The sequence below is a fragment of the Cynara cardunculus genome, unplaced genomic scaffold (assembly GCF_001531365.2).
Source record: "Cynara cardunculus var. scolymus isolate 2C unplaced genomic scaffold, CcrdV1 Un_Scaffold_645, whole genome shotgun sequence".
Taxonomy (NCBI): Eukaryota; Viridiplantae; Streptophyta; class Magnoliopsida; order Asterales; family Asteraceae; genus Cynara; species Cynara cardunculus.
The window spans coordinates 162831-189250 of record NW_020200599.1 but is presented as its reverse complement, the minus strand read 5'-3'; the positions used below and the strand labels follow the sequence as shown (position 1 = coordinate 189250).

Below are 26420 nucleotides of genomic sequence, written 5' to 3'. Positions count from 1 at the left end.
GTATATTTATACATCACAGTTATTACCATGAAAGTCAGAAGATCAAAATTTTGAAATAAAATACAAGTAATCAAAAATAAACATTTGGGGCTTATTATGAACACTAACTTAAGTATAGGGACTATATATAGAAATATAAATACTATAGGGACCAAATATGAAAAATAAAATTTGTTCCCTATATATGAGGAACTCATCCCCTTTGTGGTGGTCGTTCAGCTTCCATTATTTGCACGTAAACAAGAGGCCTGGCCATCCACACCGATTATTTGTTTCAGGCCTCCGTCTTCTTCGCTGCAAACCGCCGTGTAATTCCTCCGCCACCACCGCCGTGATTCTACAAAACTGGCAACCTTGAACGCCGCCACCACCTTTATTCGTTAAAAAAAATTATACGAGATCCATAGCCACCGCCCTCCGCCACCACGAACGACGAACGACTGCCAATGGCGAGAGTGCTGGCGGTGGAACAACTCAACCAGCTACGTGACATTTTCGCCAGATTCGACATGGATTCCGATGGATCTCTCACGTACCTTGAACTGGCGGCCCTCCTCCGGTCTCTGGGCCTAAAACTCTCCGGAGATCAGATCTATATACTCTTCCATAATATGGATTCCAATGGCAATGGTGCGATTGAATTCGAAGAACTCGTAGGGGCTATGTCGATTGATGTGAAAACCGAAGAGATCCTTATCAATCAACGACAACTTCATGAGGCGTTCCGATGGTTCGATCGAGAAGGAAATGGATTCATCACTCCTGCACAGCTGGCGAAATCAATGGCTAAGCTCGGTCAGCCATTGACGTACCGTGAGCTCACCGCGATGCTTGAAGAAGCCGATATCGACGGCGATGGTGTCATTAATTTTAGGGAATTCACGAGAGTAATGGCGAAATCGGCAGCTGATATCTTTGGAATTCAAGTTTCATGACCAGGGTAAATTGTTTCTTTGATCCATCTTTAATTATTTCATAATATCGTCTCTGTGAATAAGAATTTTGAGCATTTCTTTGAAATAAGAATCAAAACCTAAAATATGAAAAAGAAGAATTATATTTAATTTAAATTATGATCGAAGAGATATTTTTCACTCATATTAATCATTTCCACGAATTTGAAGAATTTCTCATGTTTTCTTTGTTTTGAAAAATCTATTGTACCAACGAATTTGTTCAAATTCTCAATTTTCTCCCTTCTACAAAATCTCTTAAATGCCATAATAGTTTTTTATTGAATTTTAAGAGACCATTGATATGATCCATGAAGATGTACAAGTGGTTTTTGGAAAAGAGTTTAAGTGAAACAAAGATATTCACCAACTTGCCAAATGGTCTTTGGTTTAGCGGTATGTGTAGAGACGATCCAATCTTTTTGGAGGTCTTGTTAAATCTAAAACTTTTGATTATATTGCATAAATGAGATGACATAGAATATATGTGAAGAATAAAAATGGGCTAAACATAAAACGATTAACAATCTGAAACTAAACATAAAACATTAATGATTTGAACCTAAAACCAAATAAGTGATGGTTTGAACCTAGATAATTTCGGCTATAGTTTTACACATGTCAATAAAAAGACTCTAAACACATGTAAATTTGGGCCCCAATCGAGGGCTCTATTCAAAATCTCACATTTAACATGCTAAGGGACGGCCCTGGGTATGTGAATCTTTGGCCTCCTAGGAGGTCGAGGGTTCAAACCTCACCAAATGTGAAAAAGATGTGTGAGTTTATTTGTTTTATTTACCGTATATAAACATTATATACTTCAAAAAGAAAACGATATTCACCAACTTAGTAAGATGATATGTTGTTTCACTTAATAAAAATTTATTCCAAAATCACTTCTACATCTTCATGGATCATATCAATTAGGTTCAAATTTGAATGGTAAAGATGTTTGAGGATGTGAAAATACAAAAGATATGGATGATAATTTAAAAAGTAACTGCTTTTTTATATGTTTTATGACTTCCTCTACCTTTTTATCATTCTTATTGAACTTCGTTGTAATTTCAAGTTGATTTAAAAGTTATTTAAGGTGCCGTTTACCAAACTTTTACTCGGGTAAGCGCTTACCAAGTCACATCACTTTACCGGATGAATATGACAAGGACTAAGAATCTTACCTGGTAAGAGCGAAGGCAAGAATCGAGAGTCTTACCCGGTAAGTGAGTGAGGGCGATGACTCTTACCATGGTAGCGCTTACCGAGATAAATTGTTGCATACGATCGTTTTGGTGAATAAAATCTTACTCAATAAGTAAATGATAGTGTTGAATTTTACCAATAAGCGCTTACATACAATATATCTATTACAAGTATTAATTTTGGGTCTCTTTAGGCCTCTTTTTAGGTCTTAAAGAATTTAAGTGGAGGACATCATGACATTCTGTTCATAATTTAACGTTGATGAGGAAGTTATTTGGTGAATCTGCTGCTTTGTGATTGGGATGTTATAAATGGTTATCAGGGTTGCCAGTTTCTGTATAGGTCTGACAAGTACGTCAGACATTTTAAGTCGGGGAATTCGTGACATCTCGTCCCACATCAATTGTGAATAATCATTTGTGAATAAGTCTTTTATAAATCGTTGTGGACTAGTACCTGCTTTGGGTTTTGGGTGTTACACATAATCTCGTTACATTCATCCTTGCCTCGTGCTCTTTGATCGTGATCTTGAAATTTTGGACCAAGTAGTCGGTGCGGGAAACGAAGAACTACAAAAGAGCTGCAATTTAATGGTTTTTTGGGATCATAGATTAAGGTACAAATTTTATGATTCTTCCGGTTCGAGCTCTTTTTAGTTGTAATAAAAGAAGAAATGAGCCAAATGAAGGAGATGAATAGTAGAAGCAAAACTAGCAAATAGAAATGAGTTTTGTTGTATATATGCTCTTCTCCTTGAGGAGGATGAAGCTGAACTTATATAACCATTTTTCTGACTTCTCGTGTGCGTGTGATATTGGTCTGGATAGATCATGCCGAGAACTCAATGTCTACGGCATGAACTATCCAGATGTACATTCATACATATGTATGTAGTAATGTAAGCGTAAGTTCATTTGAGAACCGTAAATATTTTAAGAACAATCAACCGACTATTTATAAATATAATCTTGATAGAGATATTCATGATGAATATCATGAATAATGAAAATGCATGACATTTATGATATATAATATTCATTAAAAGATTTAGATATATTCATAATGAATAATTGGTTCTCATAGTTTCTAAAATATTTACAGTTTCTTAAAGAACTTTTTTGTATAGATACAATCCAAACTACTTTAAATGTTGTAACTATCCTTGTCACTTTCTATCCAAATTTCAACATGCCACTCAACAGGTATATTCATAATTAATAATGTGGTCTTGGTAACGTATGGAAACAAAGTTTTTAAAAGTGTCTCATGATATCGTTTTCCAAAGAGAGCTTGTCGTGAGGCACGCAACATGCATGAATGCACCTTTTAACGGGAACGTCAAAGGTTTCTATAAGCATGTGTTATTATTATACGGGGAACTTTAGATACTTTAAATAATATTATATTTTTCTAAACTTCTTTATAAGATGACTTTCGGATTCCGGTATTGCCGCTTTTCAGTCCCAATAAGACAAATTTTACATACCGATCGAAAAAACAAGAACCATTCTACCATCTCTAAAGGTCCGTTGGGTTTGTAAGATATGGTGGGATATGGAATTGAATTCTATTTTAATCATGCGTTTAGTTGAAAGAAAATCCTGAATTACAATTTTGGGGTTTTGAAAGAAAAATCACAAATATTGGATTTAGAAATCCTGTGAGCTAATTGATATTGTTATTATTATTATATGTTGTTTTCATAAATTATCTATAAATAATGAAATTTAGTTTTATTTCAAATTCTACAAATCAAATACACCTAATCTTTCCACGAAATGTAAATCCATCAAAAGCATTCTGCCAAACCAAACAGGTCCTAGGTTAGTACCAATAATGATGTTACATTTATTATATCGGTTAATTTGCAAAGCTGAAACTAAAATACAACAGTCCCAAAAGACCTCGAGATCAATCTGCAATCGATCGGTCAAAATTGAAAATGCAAACTACTCATCATAGAAGTAAAATCAACCAAACCAAACAAACTCAATATACGTGTAACAAACCGTCCCGTAAGATAAAAAATATTATATTTGTAAACGATTGGGGGTGTTTGGTTCGCAAAATGATTTCTGAAGAAATGAAATCTGTCAAAGAAATTGGAATCTGAAAAGAATTAGAATGAAATGTTATTAGGTTTGACCAAGTATTTGGTTGACCGGAATTAAATGTAATTTGTCTAACGAACTGGAATCTGTTTTTTTGATTTGTAACATAATTGGAATGAAATGATGAAAAATGACAAAAATACCTTTTTTTTTTTTTTTTTGGATGTTCTAAAAAAAAGTAATTAGAGAACAAATTAAAAAGAGCCAAATCAAAACACTATTAGGCTCTCCCTAAACACTATCATATCAGCCAAATCAACATCTTCTCCATTCTGCACCACGCCAGCTTCCTTACCAACATCTTCTTTTTCTGCCTTCATTGTCTCTCGATTCACATATGCTACTCGTCTACTGCTCGTCTCGTCTCGTCTCACCCTATGTTGATGTTGTTCTATGACCAAACCCAAAACTTGCACAACCTAAACCCCTTTTACCCTCAGCGGCCCTTCTACCCTCATCTAGGTTCTAACCTGTTCACAAACATGGATTGCTTTTTCGTCGACCATTGTTGTAACAAAAATTTGGATTCTGAAAATGGGTTTTGGTTCAAAACATGAATAGAGCTTAATTTGAGTTTGATTTTACATTGGATTTGATTTTGAATCAAGAGTTTGGAGGGCAAGTATCATAAGCAAAAATTGGTCGATCAATTTTAGGAATGAATTTCGATTCTTGATAGAGGGTATTTTTGTCATTTACATATTTTTGGATGGAATAGATTTCAATTTCATCTGTTTTGGAATTCAATTTCATTTCATTTCATGGGTAACCAAACGTTGTAATGAAATTTAGTCAACAAAATTGACCATTCGAATTCCATCGGATTCCGATGGAACAAAAGAATTTCACCATAGTTATAACTTGATTAACAGGTTACTGGGCCGATCTGTTGTTTTAGGTACATGCAGCGTAACAATATCCCACTGGAAAAAATGCATGCAAACCTAACTTCAACTCCAAAAAGTAAAACGGTTGTTTTGGAAATTCTTTGAAACACATTTTGGTACCCTGCTCCTAAGATAGCTTGTAATTTAAAAACTCTTAACTATTCAAGTTACAATGATATTACATTTCTATGTGGATATAAAAATCGAAAACTTGTGTCGGTTTTGGAGATCGTAAAGTAATTTCGTGAACTTTTGCGCCAATCGGCTGAGCTTAGAACAGAGATCGAGATTTGTATTAGCAAACGACGCTTGTTTCTTAGGTTCATTTCTTCAGTCTCTCCATTTCCTCTTCTCCCTTTTGCCATCTCCATATTCTTTATCTGCAGAACGACGAGATCTGCTCGATAAGCCGTGACTTCTATGCTTCCGATCCTTGGAGTGTTTTCTGTGTTCCTTCTTTCTCCCTTTATGTCGTGAACTGTGTCGATCCCTATTACCATCTGGACTGCTACTCCGATGACGATAGCGCTTGGATCGTTTTTGACTCCTCTCATCCCCTGAAGAATTTTCGACCCTTTTAACCTTTTTGTCCTTTTCTGTAATTTCATGATTAAATACCACGGTTTCATTTTTAGAGCCGCCCTCTTTTATTCTGCTGATGTCTTTATGGGCATCGGAATCGATCGCTTCACGTTTCTGTGTATGTACCTCTTGATGGATTTCCGGAACTGTCTTCTGAGAAGCATGTGGCTCGGGATGGTTCTCCACGTACGGTTGATCAGGAGGGACCTCGAGGCCAAGCTCTTTTCCCAATGATTCCAGAAAGTCACCGGCCATTAAACGACTTAAAGTTGTATTGGCAGCTTCTATTTTCTTTGTCGGGTCTTCTGGTTGGTTGACGTTGGAATCTCCCTCTTCATCGTCCGAATCATCAGAGAATATAGCCTACAAACATACCAAAAGAAGATTTCAAAAATTAAGAAATGGCTTGCTTCAGAAAAAGAAAATTAAGAAATGACTCATCCAATTAAGTGTCCACATTTCTATTTTAGTTTATCCATGTATAACTGTCCACTTTCAAAAGTAAGTGCATACTTTCCAATTCTAGCCATTATTATCAAATGGAAAAATTAATTACTCTCACTATTTTTAAGGGTAAAATTGTCATATAGTTAATTGAAATGTAATATTTATACATTTCTAAAACTTTGTTCCTTTTTCATTGTGGGTATTTATTTTGAGATGGAAAAATTGCACCAAAATGGAACCAACTTTCATCTGATTCCTATTTTGGGATACCAACTTTCAAAATCGTCATTTTGGGGAACCAACTTGCACCTGATTCCTATTTTGGTAAATCAAATTGCAATTTTCCCTTTTTGAGACAGAGGGATAGAACGATTAGATAATTGCCATGATGGGGCGTAGGCATGTGGCAGATGGCAGGGCATGACAAAGAATTAGTAAGCGCATGAACATGCTATACATATTGAATATAGAAATTACTAAAGAATTACTCGAATCAATTGACATTTACATATCTACAATTCACAAATATTCATATATAAGTCATTGATATTGTTATGAACCGGCTTAGCAGGGTGAAACAAACACAATAACAGGAACAAAATGTATGGCCAAATCGTATTCAATCACAGTAAATGAATGGAAAACAAAAGACAACGATAGGAACTCTAGCAATTCGAGAGTGCTAGTCTCTCCCAAAAGAAACCATTAATTTCTGCATGCCTACACCACCCACATCATCCCTCTTTATACTAATATTTATTCTAAGTAATACCTAAATTACCCCTTCTTAACAATTTTAGAATATCCCTTGGGAATAGGCTTGGGCCTCTAGATGGGTGCATGACAGATATTTAGCAATTTGATGATGATGTTGACATCAATTTACCATTAATATCAGTCAAGAATTGGAATTCAATTAACATATTAAGCACTAACACTTAATTAGCCACAATCCCGTAAACACGAACATCACAGAAAAGAGGCAAAAAGGTCAGGTCACAAGGCATACCCGAGGCTTAGAAAGCAGTCCTACCATGAATGTTCGATATAATTTTCTCTTCCACTGATATATTAAGTTCAAAAGATGTTCGGTGAACTCCGATCTCATTTAAACAAAAAGAGCATAAGAAAACAAACCAAACCAGATGTATGCATTTCAAACACACTGTACTAGTGTACTTTTCTACAAATGGTTGGTCAAGAATACTAAATTGAAGTGCCCAACTTAAATGGTGTTCAACCAGCTTTTTGAATTTTGATGCTCTATTACTATTCCATTTGAACAGGTGAAAAGGCTAATAGCATATAGATTACAAAAACTAGATATCTTCATGTATAATTTTTCCCCAAAAGATAACAGCTTGACACAAATAATAAATGTTATTTATGATAGCAAGAAGCTGCCAATCTTTTGTTCCCGCATATAAAAGCACAAAGTTGGCACATTATTAAATTCTAAACCATTAGCATCTTTTTATGGAGGATATTTAGTAAAACACAACTATAAAATATGTGAAAGCAATCACGATGATACATTTTTTATATACAAATTCATCAGTCATTAAGTAAGAACATGAGTGCACAAATAACCAGCAGGCTGCAATGGAGATACAACAATACAACAGTCTGTACAGTAAAGAAACTAGAATAGTACTCCCTCCTTCCCAAAAGTAATGAGTGTCCATAAGTGCCTACTTTCCAATTCTACTCTTAATTATGAGATGAAGGATTTCATAACACCCTCTATTATTAAGGTTAAAATTGTCATTTACTTAATTAAAAGGGGTAATGATTACACATTTCTAAAACTGCATGTCTTTTTCATTGTGGACATTTATTCAGGACGGAGGAAGTAATAGATGTGAGAGAAAATTTTTACCTTATAGAGGTCAACTGGTCTCTCGACATTTTCAACCTCAACCTTATCTTCAATACCCAGGGTAGTTGTTCCCTCTTTTTCACCCAATTGGGAAGCAGGTGATGAGATGCTATTTGAGATGGCCCTTTCCTCTTCTGTTGCAGCCTTAACATAGTCTGGCATAAAGATAAGAGAATCCAACTTGCTCCTCGATCTTGGAGGAGGTGGTGGCTGCAAAAAGTAATTACTGGCTGATTTAGTTTATTTTGTTATTACACGACATAAATCTTTTTTTTTTGAAGTATATAATATTTATATACGGCAAATAGAACAAATAAACTCACATATCCTCCGCACCTTTGGTGAGGTTTGAACCCTTGACCTCCTAGAAGGCCAATGACTCACATACCGCTAGGGCAAAGGCCCTTTGGTCACGACATAAATCTAACTTGCATAGTTGCACTGAAAACCTACTTTGTTGTCATACTATATTTTAAAACACATACATATCCACTGAAAAATACAATAAATGCATTTGTTATATGTTCTGCTTTACACATTTTCATGCCCTCTAAATGAATTTAACACGATGGCACATGAAAAGCAAATTCATCTACTTGGGTTCAGTATGCTTGATGCATGATTAAACTTTTTTCCCTCTCAACTCTCCTAGATTCGAATCTACATCCATTCAAACACTGGTAACCTGGAAATATAGGTAACAAAGGGGTTCAGGCGTACCAATCTTGTCCCCCATCCAAAAAGATGGTACATTTACCTGGAACACAAAAATATAGCAAGGTAATAATGTCTAAGGTAATTGGTATCTATCATTTGGAGCACAAATTATCAAATATTCTAGTTACTCATTTGGTACATTAGCTTAGAAGTATTTACAGGAGCCAAATTCCAAAAGTAATTTCTTTAGTTCTCTAGTCAACATGAAAATATAACTCTTCCTATATTTTGTTAGACCCAAGCATGGGGCATGGCCTGGTTTAATATTTAGGGTTTATATCTAGGGTTGATTAGTTAAAACAGACAAGAATAGTAATGTTCGTAGATTAAATACGCACTAATGTTATTCCATAATTAAGCATCTGTGAAAATTGGGATTAGAAGAAGTCAACTGTTATGCTTGATTTGATACAGCTTACAGGGTTCAATTAAGCATCTTTGGAGAGAGAGCTGCCTCTCAAAAGCACACAAGATTTGGTAGTTTTCATTAAACAAGAAGAGGGAAAGCATACACAATGATTATAACAGTTTTAGGGTTAGAATGGACAATACTTGGAAAAGTTGTCTCCACATGCCATGCATGTACCAAGATAAATACATATTAAATACCCATCTCAACAGGTAGTGAATCCTAATAACAACTCCATATATGTTGTATGTATAACCACTATAGGTACATCCTTACGTCCACATTGCCAGGGTTAGACATCATGGACTAAATCCCGAATTACAATATGCATATCCCAAGTGTCTGCAAGTTTCAGATGTAAACCCATGGGTACCCACAATTACGGAACACAATAACTGATTGTTCTGCATTGATAAAAGAAGTTGCAGATCTACACTCGAGCACACTACATATGATCACAGACAACAGGACAAGATGACTAGTGAAAAATACCAGGTTCTGAGTTTAGCACAAACTGGCAGACGTGTCAACCGATATTTTAATAGGAATCACAATGGATTCAACTTCTAGTAACGTATGACAGCCTGAAAGTTTAGCACCAATGACTAAAAAAGGCCTGATTCAACTCATTAGGATGAGCAGCATAAATCAGTTTGTATCATATAAAGGTTATGGATGATGACAAATGGCTGAAGACATTACTCAGACATCATAAGGCCTAATGTCACCCCATGATGAGTGATAGTGAAGGTTCATTGGTGAACAATTAAGACAAATAAGTTAGGAATATACACACACTTATATATCGACCATAAAGATAAAAAAAACCTTGCATGTCTACATGAAGTAAGCAGAAATGGCTAGAATACATCCAAGTAAATCCCATATAAAGATTGAGAGCATGCAATAATGCATACACAATCCCCTCTATGAGCATGTGACAATATCATATACACTAATAAGTTCGTAAGCAGAAGATTTGCAAAATGTGATTGCTATAACTCATCAATATAAAATCTATAACTATCATTAGCAAGTTACAGTTGGTTGTATTATAAAATGTACAAACCACTTTACCCTTGTATCCACCTAGAGGCTATTTTTTTGTAGAAGTAAATGAAAATAAAAGAAAGGTACCTTCCCCATATAAGGATCAATTAAATCAAAGCGCTTGCATAAAATGGATGCAGGTCGCCATTGGAATTCTTCACGCTTAGGGAACATACTCTTCATCATTTCTTCAGCTCGACTGACTTCGGGTTTCTGTGAATAAATTATTAAGTTAAGATCCAGAAAATCATACAAAACATTGTTACAGGGAATGAATGTGCAGACACCATAATACATGCCTCTGATCCGCCGGAAGTGAACTGCAATCGACCAGCTGATGCACCCAATATCTGTTGATTAGAAGGCTTACTTTCCTTTCCCCATTTTCCTTGTGTTACTGCCTCTGCAGCTGCCTCGAACTCCAATCTCTCTCGAGCACGAGCAGCCTCAGACATTTTACTTGATCCCCCAGCATCTTTAGTACGAAGACCTCCATGATATTTCTCCTTCAGGTATTGCTCAAAACGTTCTTGCTTTGCAGGGTCATGTTGGAATGGTTTTGTGATTTCTGTGGGCTCAACCTGATATCAAATTTATGTACAACATTAATACTAGGTGAACAGAACTTTATTTTTGTCAACAAATGTGGTGATGCATGCAACAAAATCCAGATACACAAAAATCTCAGGAGGTTGAAAACTGTCAAGAGGCATATCAAGATAAACAAATAGGCAAATAATTTAGCAACTCACAAATGATGCAGGTTCAATGAACGTATCTGATAGATGGAACTGAATATTAACAGTATTAGTGGTTGGAACAGCAGGTTTCACATCTTTGGCACTTTTCTTCAGAGGCTTCTCTCCTAAAATATTTCCACGGCTCTCTGCTGTCATCTTCTGTGCAGGTGGAGCTACTTTTTCATTCAATAATGGCTTGGTTTTGTCATTATGCTTCTGTCTTGCCTCCCATAGCTTCCTTGTATAGTAATCATGGCCATTTCCACCATTAAGAAAATCAAATAGTGCATTGGACTGGTTTTTCTCTCTGGATAGTTCCTCAAATAATGGACCACAACGAGCTACCAGAGTTGCAACCCCCTCAATTAAAACCTTCAAATTATTATCCACAGGCAGAGGAACCTCTTTCGGAGGAACTTCAGCCATTTTGTGATTGACCTCAAGTGTAGCAGGGAACTTATGATGCGGCACAAAATCCTTTGGAACTACTGGAGGATCAAATCTGAAACAGTATGCAGCACAGAGTTATAGCAGTACCCGAATATAACAATATAATAGAGTTCTATATAGCTAAAATGAAAGGAGTCTGAGTTTTTCTTTGTCCTCCAATTAGGTGGTGTTGAACACTTCTAAGTTCTAGGTTTAATGATTAACAAACATCATCAGTTGCACACTTACTCCTTGAGGGTTTTAGTCTTTGAAGTGACCTACTAATCCACCATGAGCTGAATCAAAGAAGTAGGTCTTCTGATTGAAGCACTGGTAAACAACTGAAGGTTGAGAATAACTGTTAAAGAATTTAGCTATGAAGTGCTTGTTAATCTGATGACTAAAGTGGAAAACCAGTTAGAAGGTGTTAGAAGCAGGTGCCTGCATCAGCTGATCAAGCAACAGTTGGTGATGATAAGAATCATCAACCAAAGCTGGTCCAGCGTCCAACTCAAGCAGTAAGTTTTGTCTTATTCACTTAAATCAAAAGAACAGTGAGACTGTGGACCCACGTGGAGTTGGCAGAAGAGCAACAAAAGTCAACCCGAGTGTATGTTAAAACATGCACACCTTTAAAGCAGCATTTAATGCACTATGGGTGCACTAACCACATTATGAGGAACCATATTGCCAACGACTCCTAAAGGTGGCAGGTAAATTCTCTAAGGACGATTTGCCGCTATTATCCTCTGGACAAGCCATTGCAGGGTTGTCCTCCTCTTACTCAAGGATATAAATACCACTGAAGGACCTCAAGGAACATGTCCAAACATCTCCAGAGATCAAGCTTTCAATCATTCATACATTCATTCCCTTTTCTTACAATTACTTGTGTTATTGTTAACCCTTCAAGACCCACAGGTGGTTCCGTTTTGCACTTCCCTTTATTTAGATATCTTGCAAATTATACAAAATTGGTACTGTTTATTAAAGCTTAAAGGTTGTTCAGGACATGAAAGAAAGCATGAAAATGAATAATAAATGGAGGTTCTATTGTGCTGTAAGTATAACGCATACCAATAATAAGAGAGATACAAACTAAGTTGGGCCCGCCTAAAATGTTATTTTATCGGATGGAGAGTGGAGGACCCATAGCTTTCCTGCGGCTTTCTCTCTGTGATGGACAGTAATAGAAAATCTCCTCCACACCCTAAAACTGTATTTCAGGTAACTGGAAGGACCAGAATGTGAAGATTTTTACATCCAGGATCAGTTTTACATGATGATGGAGATTGATGAAGATGTTATCCCTGGAATAGGAAAAAAGCAGGATGGATGAAATGATAGACACTGCTCTTGTAAGATCAAAAAGTGCCACTGAAATGCAAGTTCAGTAGTACAGCAGCAAGACTTGCTATGATCTAGGTGTAACAAAATTGGAACCAAAAGGCAACATCAACGATTAGTGTGGCAAAAAAGTGAATGTCAAAGTGGGTGTGTCTATGAGATAAGGTTGAGGAAGCACAAGGTGAGAAAGCCAAGACAACACCAACTGAGCTGATTTGGTCATCTCCAATGACAAACCTTGAACAAACCGGTCGTAGATTAGTGAAGAGAGACCGAGTAAGTGGAGTAAATCAATGAAGTTGCCGATAGATAGGAGTGCATGGAATACGTTACAATGTGAATCATGTCCAGGACCAAACTAGTTTTCTGATTTCTTTTGGGTTTACTTTTAGCCAACCCAAACCAGTTTTGGATAAGAGGATTGTCTCATAACTCAAATTGCATTTCTAAGTCCCTCCATCCCATTTCTGGTAAACTTTGCTAGCTTTTGCCACCGACAACAAGAACTAAGGCAACAGAGTTCATAACCAAAAAAGTTAATCCATTTAACATTTTAAGTTGAAAATATGCTATACAACATTACCTTTGTAACTGGTAGTCGGAATTGGTTGCAACTTTAAAACCAGGCAGAATACCATCTTGCTTTACACTGGACTTCTTTTTATCCTCTATGGTCAACCTTGAAGGTTCCTCAATTTCTTCAACAAAAGCTTCAAAATCATAGCCTGTTACAAAACAATTATTTACGAAGCGAACCTACACTTCTATACAAGATCCAGGAACAATAGTTTGATCACAAGTTCACAACTACTTTCAAAGTAGAGCAGGTAGCCAGGTAGCCCACAAGACAAGTAGCCTCAATTCTTGCCCGTGATTTCAAAATATTTAACTCAAAAGAAATAACCACAAGTGCCTCCCTTCAAAGACGAGAGGATTTAAGTATATCAAAAATATATCATCAATGGGTTATATCAGATCCAATGACACACCAGATAAATATTATGCCCTAAAACAAAATGAGTAATACAAAAGATATATATATATATACTAACCTAGAAAATTCTTAGTTTTATTTGCACATGTAAAAATGTGTTTACCATAAAATATTCTGATCATAAGTTTATCAATATTAAAGTAAAAAACGTGCACGCGAATACAACAATTTTTTTGAGTGAAGTACACTTCATTGCTTCAAGTAGTTCATAGAGAGTCCCCAATGTTAATGTGGATGTAACCAAATGACCCTCATGGGCCGCTTGTTTCACAAGAGGACGTTCCGCATCAGCACCCCATAAACACACACTTGGAACCTACTGGACCGCCAACAACTCAACAAGGCATCCACCAAGAAAGGCTACTTGAAAGTAATAGATTTCTCTAGGCACTTCGTAGAGTTACTCCAATGTATTTCTAGGAGCTTCATTTCTAGAGAAATCTTGAGGCGTGTAGTCTTGGGGACAATGCTGTAGAACCTAGAAGGTTCTTACATATAGAGAATTCATATATCTATGATGTTCTCAGACTCCCTATAATTGATGGAGGCTTCTCATTTGTAAACCATCCAAGAAACACTTGGAAACAAGCGTTTCTCATACTCCCCCAACAAATCCTTTTTGTGTTCTTCTGCTAGTTCCTCCATCAAAATCTTCACAAGAAATCTGAAGACAGTACTTCCCAGACACCGAAGTACTAGGGCCGCATGGGTGGTTAAGCCATAAAAAATAACCATGTGACCTTTTACTATATAATGGAAACCTTTAATTTCCTTGCACAAAAAAAACCTATGAAGGTCTTAGAATAAGTAATAAACACCTTTTCTAGAAGAACAAGGCAATTTAAGCCAAGAAAAGCATAATAGGCCATAAGCCAAAAACATATGAACTCACATATTATAGTCCCAAAGAAACAATTGATTTTTAATTTCAACGATGAAGCACACGCAAGCGAAAAGTAATACTATAAAGGTATTAGAGAAGTAAGAATATACAAGAATATATGCTGATCACAAGCTGCTAGGTACTGCAGGATTTTTGAATTTTTTTGCTTCTAACGTCCAAGAAGGCATGGTTATGTATGTGTTTATAATTCATTATATGAACAAAATTGGGTTCTATTGTTATATTTCATCCCTGTTATTGAGCTTTGAATTGTAATTCTATGCTTAAATTAATACAGATACGTTTCAAGATTCATTTTTAGCGAGTATGGACATGTAGTCTTGTCTTTGTTCTTAATTGCACTTCAACATGGGATTATCAGATGGTTTATAATATGTTTTACTGCATGTAGGTGTGGGTCTTGAATACAAATGGGTTCATTTTACTTGGATGGTGCGGAGGTCTGAAAAAGGAGTCTGCACAGAAGTATATGGATGAGGATTGGAAGCACCAACAACTTTATTTGGCAAACACCCCCGCTCTGGTGATGTATGCTAGTGGTGTAACTATAATGGATGACAAGGAGATGATCTGTTCGTGTTTAGATTGTATTTGGATTTTTGTATTGTAATGAAGACCATGACTATGCTCTTGAAATTATTATGTCATCTTTTCATCAATATGAGATTTGGTTGAAATGATGAACTAACAAGTGGACATTATTTTGTTATATGAACCTTCCTACAAATATACATGTTTAGTTCATTACTGAGTTATGATTATAATAGTCTTTTGAATGACAACTTTTGACTAATTTATCAATCTAGGGTGTGTGCTCATATTGATATGCAATGTATGATGTGGAAACAAAACATAAAAGCTGGTATAGGAGTATATCAGTTCTTGCATATGTTGTTCATCATTGTGCTCAATCCACTAATTAGTGGACATGCTGTAGGAGTATGGGTAGTGAGTATTAGTTGGTAAGTTCATCAAGTTCGAGAGATTGTTAATATTTGAAGATGATGCTAGCTAACTATGTATTATTGTTGGTGCGAATTCAACAAAATGGATGAAACGATATTAGGGATTCCTCTTTCAACTAATCTCATTTGCTTAATCAGATTTAATTCCAAACTATCACTCTTCTCATAGCTGTGCATGTGTTGCATTTCGTAATTTATGTATCTTGTAATATGCGTGGTTGGTACATAATTCCAAAGTTAGTGTTAAGCTAAGTTAGAAACTAGTTAAGTAAAGTAGTTTGTAGATCACCAAACAAGAATTATTAAACCGTTACTTTTGACGCTATTTACTAACCTTTTGCAATCAAGAGAATAGAGTAATCCCTGTGGGAACAATACTTAGATTTACTAATCTATATTACTTGTTGATCATATGCACTTGTGAGTAGACTTGTTCCAGAAAGTATGCTACCTAAACCCAATCTAACCTCATGTTATTTGGGCAACTCTAAAGAGATGTTGATGAATCAACAACATAGATTGCTTCACTTTTTTAATGCAAATTGCATTATCTTCCATGATCAGGAAAAATAAAACCAAAATAGCAGTGAGAAAATGGCATGTTTATGACATTGTTGCATATAGTCAAGGTAGTATTAAGTCATTGCTTATCATTGTTGAGAAATAGGAATATTCTCCCCCTACAGCATTCAATACGCAAAAGCATAGCATTCACCACACTACGCAAAAACAGATGACGATTCAGATACCAACCTGAGGCGTACACATCCTCATCTTCAGCATCAAGCTCTTCAAGGGCTCCAATACCAAAACCAGGCGCAACATTTCTTGCTGATGAAACCAAGTCAACAAGTTACGAAGGTGATGAGACAAACTACACAACAAACAGTTCATGGAAGTAATCGCAGCAAATAAGAAAACTAATAACATTGACAGAGAGTGTACATCAAAAGATATGGGGACCATACATTTGAAAGAGAAGAGGCCGTCTTTCTTTGGCAGCAACTTTTTGTGCCCTGACTCCCTATTCCCAGGTAGATGCGAATCATGTGACCTTTTATTTTCTGAGGTTACAACACAAACTAGTGAGCGAATTAGTTGTTGAACACCAATTTAGTTGGCTAGTTCGTGGAAATTACATACCCCTAAATTCCGGAGCACCTTTGAATGGATCATAGCCTAAACCGTACATATCCTGCTTTGGGTTTAGCACATAAACCTGAAGAGAAAATAAAAGTATGAGACACTGCTTTTACAATAACAACCATCAAGAAACAATCACATAATAATGGGAAGCTGCTCATAATTTTGATATAACAGCTACAATGATACGGACTAGAAACGAATAAGCAAATGATAAATTCTTATAGGGAATAAGAATCTGGATATGGAAACTGACAGCCAAGAGAGATCCTATAACAATTTGTAACAACTATTATAACCTTTTTTAAATTAGGGGTGTGTTGAAGAACATCATTCATGGACTAAGACCCTCGGAATTCACCTCTTCATATTTTATGTTGGGTTATGCCACTTCATAAGTTCTCTTGAAATCAATTTTAGCATTACCCAACTAATTAACAATGAAAGGCTTGTGTTTTAGTCAAAAGCAAAATATATTTTTTGGTCACTAAACTGTTCAGGGTTCATATGGTTTGGTAATAAAGTTGCAACTTTTGCAATATAATATTTGATTGTAAACAACTTTTTAACAATCAGGATAATCGTCGTTTGAAAATGTTAATAAAACTAATGGAAAGGTAACTTAGTAGCATCATAGATTATGAACATTATAAAAATGCTGGGGCATGCATAATAAGTTGGACTTCAATTTTATAAATAGAAGTTCAAATGCATAAAGTATAAGCAGAAAAAATAATTTTACTACTCAGACTTCACACCCACCCCTTTCCTTCCCCTTTCCATGTCTTTCTCCTCGTCCTCCCCACCCTCATTTCTCCCTCCCCCACCTTTGGTAACCCACACATCGTCCCGTCCCTTTCCCAGTCGGGATTAGACAAGGTCCGACCTGGTTATGCCACTTGTTCACAGCCACCTGATCATCAAAGAAAATTGTTCTCTATGCTCGATGCGAAAATAGAAACTTCAGTCAACAAACTGTCAGAATCCCAAAAAGGTTATTTACCAAAAGAGTTTTTCTGCCTTAATTAGATGAAACGACCAAGAAGAAGCCCGCTGCTATAATGCTATTACAACAAGCAACAAGAACAGCAAGACTTTTATACCAAAAGAACCATAGTGACTGATAACCTTTTAAGGAGAACATTTTGAGAGAGAGGGGGGATTCAGGTAGATGTTAATTGTAATCTTAAATCAATTTTGCTGTGGTGTTAAAGCATTCCCAAAGTATATGTGATTGCTAAGAAAATTTTTAGCATATATCTTACCACATGGAATCTTGGGAGTAGATAGTATGTTGGCAGAAGGTTAAGGTGGATGGGTAAGCAGCAGAAATAGACAACCAAAATATATGGTGACAGCATACTTACAACCATAGTTATCACGTGTCCTTTCATAAATTTACAGAATAGAGTAAGAATTGAATCCTCGCCCTTTGACATGATCATTAAAAGGCAGAAGTGGGTGGGCACAATCACAATTGTGAAGAAAGGTTCCCTCTGTACAGTAAATTCAAAAAAATGGAAGTGTAAGTCTGTCTCATAAATCAATAGTACAGGACCCACCTTCAGTCCTAACCCCTCACAGCTACCAACCCACTGCAAAAAGTTATCCATTCTCAAGTCTTCAGCTTCTAAAAGCAGGCTTCACTCCTAGCTATAGTTTCCACCCAGGGCACCAGTATCCCAAGGTTAGTCACCTTAACCATTCAGAATTTCAGTTCTCAGGAAATAAACACACAACAAGAGGGCATATGATGATAAATGTTCGCCCCCGGGTAGATGCCAAAAGTGCCTAAAACTTACACTGTGTACGCCATAGTTATAAATAAATTAAATAAGGAAATCCACGATGCATGCAAAATGATGAGAACTGAAACTAATTAACATAATCCAAATGATGGCCAACTTGATGGAAAAGGGCAACAAAGAGATATACGCACTGGAGTACTTTTGTGGAACTGATTAACATTATCAGTATATGCAGCAGTTTCCATGTCTTCAACTTCAGCATGCTCGGAACCCACAACAGGTGCGCTTGCATCTTCAGAAAGAGCAAGAAAAGCTTTTCTAGCTTCTCTGCGAGCATCTGCAATAGGAAAAGAAATAGGGATTAAAAATGACAGAACAATGCCTTAATTAAAAGACTGACAGATTCACAAAAGGGTTGCCATGGAAAATTTAGTATAGAACTGCAACCTTCCATGTTGGCAGGAAGCAAAAATGATCCTAGAAAAATTACTTTCAGCAGTCAGATACCTTGGCCACCAGTCCACCACTCCAAACTTAAGAAACTGAGTACTGTTCACAAATGTTTTTCATGTCACCCAGCTTAAAAACCAATAGCCTACCAAACCAGTTTAATCCTACTACTAGGAACAAAAGGAAAAAAGGAAACGACATCTCTAATATCCACGGTTCAGAATAGTGATCAACTGAGGCTTTGGGATCATTTGAAGATAAATGACAATATTGAATAATCAAGTATTGTCTTTTGGCGTACTTTGCATAAGCCCATAGGGTCCATTGAGAAACTTTCATAGTGAATTATGCAGAACTTGAAGAGATAATTCAACTAGTAAATTGCAGAAAAACAATGGCACTACCATCCAAAAATCTACTTCAGTCATCAAAATAATAATAATAATTAGGCCAACTTCTTTTTATGTTAGCCCCTCGTAAAACCAGTTTACCCCTTAAAATCCTACATTGAAAGCAGAGACATGTTTTGTATTATATTTTCCCTAGCCAGATATTATACTTGTGATATTTTTTTTTTTTTGGGGGGCGAATGGGGGATCGAAGCTTGAAGATCCATAGCAAAATCAAATGCTTGAGGTGTTACAATTTAAGCCACAGTCGGCTGGTCCAAAAGAGAAAGATCAAATAACTTCCAGGGTTGGCTCACCGGTAATCACCAGGTCACCTACTGTGAAGCGACATCCCGAGTTCAATTGTGCTAGATGTCATCAATCCTTGTGGCCACACCAATCTTCCATTAGAAATAGTTTTGCTCAGTTTGCATGTGTGTGACAGCATACTCAGACCCCGTAGACATAGTCGGCTGATGGTTGGATGCCATGGTTATCAAAAAAATAAAAAAGGTCAGAGGTCTTCTGCAACCTCCAAAAAGCTTCCTCCACACCATTGCCACTCTCTTCTTTAGAAACACAATCTCATTTCTCCAGAGCCACACACAATCACTATTACCTCTATAACCTCTCCACAGCCAGAATGATCCACTACCACTTCAACTGTTTGTCAACATCTAAAATCCAAATAGAGACACACAGAGATAGGTGTCAAATTCAACTCAAGAATATGCACATGTATCTCTTTTTGCTCTTACCTCTCAATTTGATTCATAATCCACATATTAAGAACAGATTCAACTTAAGAAAATTCTTGATCAATACAACTCAATTTTGTCTAGAAATCAAGGGTTGTGCCTGAAGCATAACTATAGCTACATTGACTGTAAGAAATTACACGATGTGCCTATCCCTTTCAACCTCAGAAAAGGGGTCCAACTTAACTTCAGATTGGGTGGTGCCAAGATTCAATACCTACAACTAATATTTTTTATGTTATAACATCCTGTGACATAGAGATATATTGTAGAGTGAATGGTCATAACTTACAAGTTTGGTCCAAAAAACGTTTCATTTTTCACTTTTGACCAAATACTGAAAATATCTTAACATAGCCGTCTCTCACTCCAAACCAGTTAAGCAACCTCTACCAAAAAGTCATGTCCCACACATACTTCCAATTAGGCAAAACAATCAAATGAAAAGAATAAACAATCAACTGTCTCTCTCACATACCTTCAACAACATAATTTCCTTCTTCCCTATAAAGCTTCAATTACAGATCATCACACTGAAGCTCCAAAACATAATGCAAAACGTATAGGAATCAGCTTTTGCTCTTCGAGAACTTTTTTGGTTTTTTATGTACCAACCAACCTTCATCAAGCTCCAATATTTTTGCTTTTAATCTAATGTATCTCCTTTTGAAGTTTATTTCTTACCAACATGATTGAATAGAAAACATGATCAAGTACTAGAAAAAAACCTCCCACAAAAGCATCTAAGTTGAGGAACGCCAAATACTTGGCTTAATTGTTGACTATGAGACATTTTTGAGTCAGAGCGTTATCCTTGGCTTTCCGCTTATGCGAAGGCATAGCCAAGTTTGAAGATTCTCGAATGACTCGGTTAGTTTACTAAGACCCTCTATCCAACCCCCTATCAAGTATCAAGTAAGGAGAACCACCCCTAGCCATCTACCTACTCGAATTCATAGCTCAAACGGAGGCCAAGACTGTGATCCAGCAGAAAAAAAAAACAGATCTTTGGAGGTTGCTTCCTTAGCCTTTGTGAGTGCTTTCTCATTCCTAGCTTCTAAATTTTGACATCAATTCTCAGAACTAGTCAGTTATTACCTTCCATGTAGCTTTAATAATGAAAAATATGAAATCAAAAGATTTAAGATTGTTTGTTTTTGAACATTTAGTTACTTATAAACACTCTGCAAGGGCTTGGATCATGGAGCTCTCACAATATTGCCTTGCCTACAATGATGGTCGCCTCATTTTTTTTTATGACTACATGCTTTTATTAGATTGTGATATTGCAATTACGTTGGACTAAATACAACTTTCATCTGGTTGTGAAAAATAAATATATTTCAAGCAGTTTTTCATGAAACGTTACTGACACTCGAAGAACATACCATAGAGTGAATTAGTCCTTGAACTTTTTATCGAGTGACCACGACGCCATCCCATTTTCAGCATCAATCTGACACCTGTTCATCAGCAGCATGAAGATAAAGAGAGATTCTATTCAAAATACAATGAAATATTTTTAGTAAACGAAGACAGACCAATGGGATCTGTGGCTGGAACAATTATTTCATCAGGTGCAGGTCCAGGAATAGCCGATGGCCTGTAATATATTAGCATGGCATTTAAAATTAGGGGTCATAAAGACCATAAGAGATCCAAGAATATTAAAAAAAAACTACAAAAGAGAACTGTAGACTTTAAGCTTTTGCATCAGAATGCACATTTCTGTAAGTGTATTAGCTGGTGTGACCATCTTTACATGGATAGCAACATTGCTGCCATTCACACACTAGTAATTGAGGCCAACCCTCACATGATTGCAACTTTTACCTTGCATACACAAAGACACAAGCTCAAGAAAGCCTGGTCCTGATCTTCGTAGTGATGCAAGACATTTAAATGACAAAGATAGAGGGTTATTAAAATTCGAGTTATATGCGTTCAAGGAGAAATTGATAAGAGCTTTTACCATGTAAGACGCTTAAAAATGAAAAGTGGATCAATGGGTCACATTTACAACCATAATGCTTGTAGTATCATGTCTCATAATATGACATGCAGCCCTGGCATTTAAATCCATTCATCAGCAAATACCAATAGTAATTTCGCCATTGCATGCCTAATTTCTGGTATATTTCGATCCAAGCTTCTAACAGGACTCATCAACACCAACTCTCCATCATCTACATCCACGTTTAGTGACAGCTTATCTAAGAATAACCTTTCCTGTAGCATATCAACCTCTTCATCATCCTAACTGGTAATATCAACAATTTTCCTACCAAAAGGGACAAAAATATCTCCCCTGGTGTATGAAGTATGAATCTCTTCATGACTCTGCCCCTCTATATTCATCAGGTTTGTCTAGAATAATATTGTGATGATTGATAATAGAAGGCAAGCGCTTTTACTTATGTATAACACGTTGAAATCAAAGGGTATAAGATTGAGTTGGTATAAAAGTGAAGTACATGAAATGTGACTTTAGCAGTGTTCATCAAGAAGTAACAAATGTAGTAAGCATGTCCAGACAAAACCTAGCTAGGAGCATCATCTTCCGTTATTGAGGTCAAGATTACAAAAAAGATGCATTTATTGATGAGGATGTTAGTCACAGGATAAGGGCAAGGGAATGTTGAGAAGTATGAGTCTTGTCAGATCAGTGTCTTTAATTTTACTAAGTTGCAGGGTAAGTTGAATGGGACAGACTACTCTGATTTAATTTGACACCATCTAACCACAAGCTCTGCCACCTCAGACACGTATACACAACTTCTCCTGATGCTGCTTCATAGAATCATATTGGCAACATAGCATATGGAAATTATTCATTTATTTGACCCAGAATTTAACACCATAAAATTTTGTATCTTTTCCCTAAATATAGGAGTATATATGGCATAAAAAAAGGTATGAATTTATGGGAAAGGGTGAAACACACAGAAAAATCATGTTAAACTAATTTTCTCATTTTTAAAGTCGGTAAAAGATATATAAAAAAATGTGTTGCAAACTTGCAATTTATTCATAGAACATCAAGAGCTTGATCATTGCAGAAACTTCTGATGATTAAAATTGACAATTAGTCAAACCAAACAGTGATTTTACGACCTGCTATCATAATAACCAAGCATATATTAGCAGCATGCGACTGATTGTACCTCTCATTTTGTTCCTTCTCAGCCTGCTTCTTAGCTATTTCTGCTGCAGTAAATCCAAAAGTGTCAAACTGCATAGATGTTCCCAAAGAATTGCCTTCCATTTCCTAAATCGGAAAAAAAACACAATATATAAATCCCTCAATAAATAAGTAAAGATATACCCTGACTTGTTATTGTAAATTTGCCAGTCCTGGGGCTTTTCATGTCCAGGCTGGAAAGGCTAAATAATGCCCCACTATTTAAAGAAAAAAATGAAACATACTAATTTTAAGGGGTTTGAAACCTACTCAAGCTAGGCCACTCATTCCCACGCCCATTTTTGTAACTGTTTTTGATCAATAAAGTGTTTTTTTCATGCTAGATATCTTATAATTATAAAGCACCATAATGTAATTTCAAGATAAGTTGAACTTTAGACACTTGCATGCAGTGATTTGCTCTAACTAACCCTATACAACCCTATTTGGTGTTCAATTTGTCTTAAAACTTGGGAACACTTGAGAGTATAGTTGTATGGTATTTTTTTTAAATGGTCTAAACATCCATGAGCAATAAGTGAGATGCAGTCTATGTACTTCAACTGCATATCAAGAAATATAAAACAAAATAAACAACAATCATCGATTATGACTCTGCGAAGAATCGTAAAAAAGATAGTTGAAACTAGCTAGTAATTTTAATTATTTTATACAATGTTTAATTTTAGAAAATGATACAGCGGAAACCAAAAACTAACTATCAATATAGGTAAGAAGAAAGATAGATGATATGAATAAATAATTAGATAAATAGACCTTAACCAAAACCTGTGTTTAATTGATTCTAATTCTTAGAACTTCATATATTATCACATGGTATTTCCTATGCACGAGATGTGGCGACAAAAGATGACTCATAAATTTCCTTCATAGACATGTTTAACAAAATCATACATGGAACAAGAATAATAAATTTTCAAATACTATCACATGGTATTTCAAAACAAAACTCACGCAAAGTATTAACTGTTGCCTGTTGGATGTGATTAATCATCTTTAGTGTTTATTTTATTACAGATATATCTTGGCATGAAAATGAGACAAAAGGCAATGAGCTTTTAAGATAATTGAAAATTTAGAAACAAAAAGGGAATAGAAAGGAAAGTAACAAAAGTAAAAAGGGACAAAAAAGTAAACAAAGGCATCAATAGTCAAGTGGTAAGGGCGTGGTTGATCATTCTTGTGGTTCTGAGTTCAAATCTTGGTATAGCAGTTTTTCTCCATTTTTAGTGGTAATAGCGGGCCTAAGTTGATGACCCTTGGGCTTTGTTTCCTGAGTCATTGCCCTGCCTGCCAACCCCCAGGGCTGGCCCTAAGTTAAATGCATGGTCATCAACAACATAAAGTTAATGGCAACTCACACTGTTATCATACGATGCAATATATGTGCCTGTAGGTTCTCTAAACAAGATTACCTAACATTTCAAGGTAAAAAAGATATTCCTTTGAATAAAACTACTTTAAATTCCATAAAGAAAAAAAAAAGTCACACATACAGCTTTCTCATCGTCATCCAAAAAGTTTGAAAGATCTTGTTGTTTAATTTCGGCTCTTTTCTTCCTTGATGATGTAAAAGTTTGTGGAGTCCATCCTGCGAATTTGATCAGAGTAAAGTAAGAACCACCATAGTCAAACGAAGTATGTTGTTTGAGAACATGTCAGTGTTTACCCTCTTTAGAGCCCACAGTATTGAAGTAACCAGCAGAAAACCCTCCACTAAATGCTCCATGAAATCTTCTTCTCCCTTCTTCATCTCTTACCTGAAAGACACAGTATATCATAGTTAAATTTCTATAAAATAACACAAACAAAAGTGCTACATGCATCAAACGCTGTTTTAAATGCACTATAGCAAGAATGACTTCCAAAGTTTACTTTTTATGATGTTATCGTAATTCGTACCTCCATCCAAAAATCTAGGATACAGTTTCACTTTAAGCTGCCAATTTGTGAAATTCTGGAAGCCAGGATCAAAAATTATTTATTGGATATTAGTGCATACTCCTAAAACTGTGGTAACTTATGTTAAAATACAACTTGCTCGAATATTTATGGTTTATATGTTTTCAAAAGTTGATTATATGGATTTTACATCTAAGGAATTCGACATATATATATATAAGTATATAGGTGTGTCTACTTTGGAAATAACTGAAGAGTATAAACACAGCCCATGTACTGTTTGTTGATGGCACAAGTACACAAATCTCCTTGCAACTCTCAATTGCTTAAATTTGTTACGGCGTTGCTAGGTCATTTTAGTTGTGTTCACAAAACAATGAATCATACAATACTTCTTAAACCCAAATGTCGCAAAATTCAACAGCAACAGACCCAAAACAAAAACCCAAACCTCAATTAAAAAACCCTAACTCTGTTGCAAGGATGCAAACTTCCTGAATCAATCCAATTCGAGTAGTCAACCAATTATCCGAGCCTAAACAAACTTCGACTATATTAAAGAAATAAGTGTAAAGAAAACACAGAAGGAAATCGAACATACCTCTTGCTTCCAAGGAGCAAGGGTTCGCAGCTGACCAGAAGCTTCTGCAATCGATTTTTTCTTGCGGCTGGTCATATCTTCTTCTCGCTCGATTGGCGTTCCGAAGAACACAAAATCCTCTTCATCACCCTCCATTCCTCAGCTACGTATGTATTGCTTGTAGTATAAACGCCAGATGATTGTATATCTCTTTCTGTCTATCGGAATTGCCTCTTCTTCAACTCGTATGTGTCACGGAGCATCAATGGGGTTTGGGGATCACTCTGATTTCCCTATTGAGGTTTGGGCAAACAACCCATGGTAGCATTTGAGAAAAAAAAAAGTTAAATTACACAAATGATCCTTGTACAATTAGTGAATTACCAGACAGTCCTTCGACTATTCACCATCTACTATTGCGTTATCGTTAGTCAAATACAGGGATGGAAATGGGGCAAGTTTCATTTCCCCCGTCCCATCCCGGATTATCCTACTTTGTCTTTGTTCTCATCCCAGTCCTTGTTTTGTGACAGGGAAACAACTCTCCTTCCAATTAATATATGCGTTAGGGGGTCGTTTACCGAATGCTTACTGGCAAGAGCACCAGCCTCAGTTACTTTATCCGGTA

General features: G+C 36.1%; 2 protein-coding genes across 4 annotated transcripts; one reads left to right on the top strand and one right to left on the bottom strand.

Annotated features, from left to right (window-relative positions):
* The first annotated feature begins 272 nt into the window (after positions 1-272).
* LOC112501866 (probable calcium-binding protein CML15) lies at positions 273-2595 on the top strand. The gene is made up of 2 exons (XM_025105606.1): positions 273-940; positions 2353-2595. The coding sequence occupies exon 1, from the start codon at positions 447-449 to the stop codon at positions 933-935; it is 489 nt and encodes a 162-aa protein (XP_024961374.1). The 5' UTR covers positions 273-446; the 3' UTR covers positions 936-940; positions 2353-2595.
* Positions 2596-5155: 2560 nt separating this feature from the next.
* On the bottom strand, positions 5156-26075 carry LOC112501860 (G patch domain-containing protein TGH). 3 transcript variants are annotated; one of them, XM_025105594.1, is made up of 17 exons: positions 25814-25897; positions 25213-25267; positions 24980-25070; positions 24807-24901; positions 23273-23376; positions 21650-21711; positions 21497-21571; positions 18703-18848; positions 16764-16839; positions 16589-16702; positions 16374-16451; positions 13341-13482; positions 10994-11483; positions 10541-10822; positions 10329-10454; positions 8066-8275; positions 5156-6102 (listed from the first exon to the last, which is right to left on the bottom strand). In XM_025105594.1, the coding sequence occupies exons 2-17, from the start codon at positions 25216-25218 to the stop codon at positions 5488-5490; spliced, it is 2712 nt and encodes a 903-aa protein (XP_024961362.1). In that variant the 5' UTR covers positions 25219-25267; positions 25814-25897; the 3' UTR covers positions 5156-5487. The 3 variants fall into 3 exon arrangements, with proteins under 3 accessions (XP_024961362.1, XP_024961360.1, XP_024961361.1); XM_025105592.1 differs by lacking the exon at positions 25213-25267 and having other exon boundaries at positions 25814-26075; XM_025105593.1 differs by lacking the exon at positions 25213-25267 and having other exon boundaries at positions 16589-16684; positions 25814-26075.
* Positions 26076-26420: the final 345 nt, after the last annotated feature.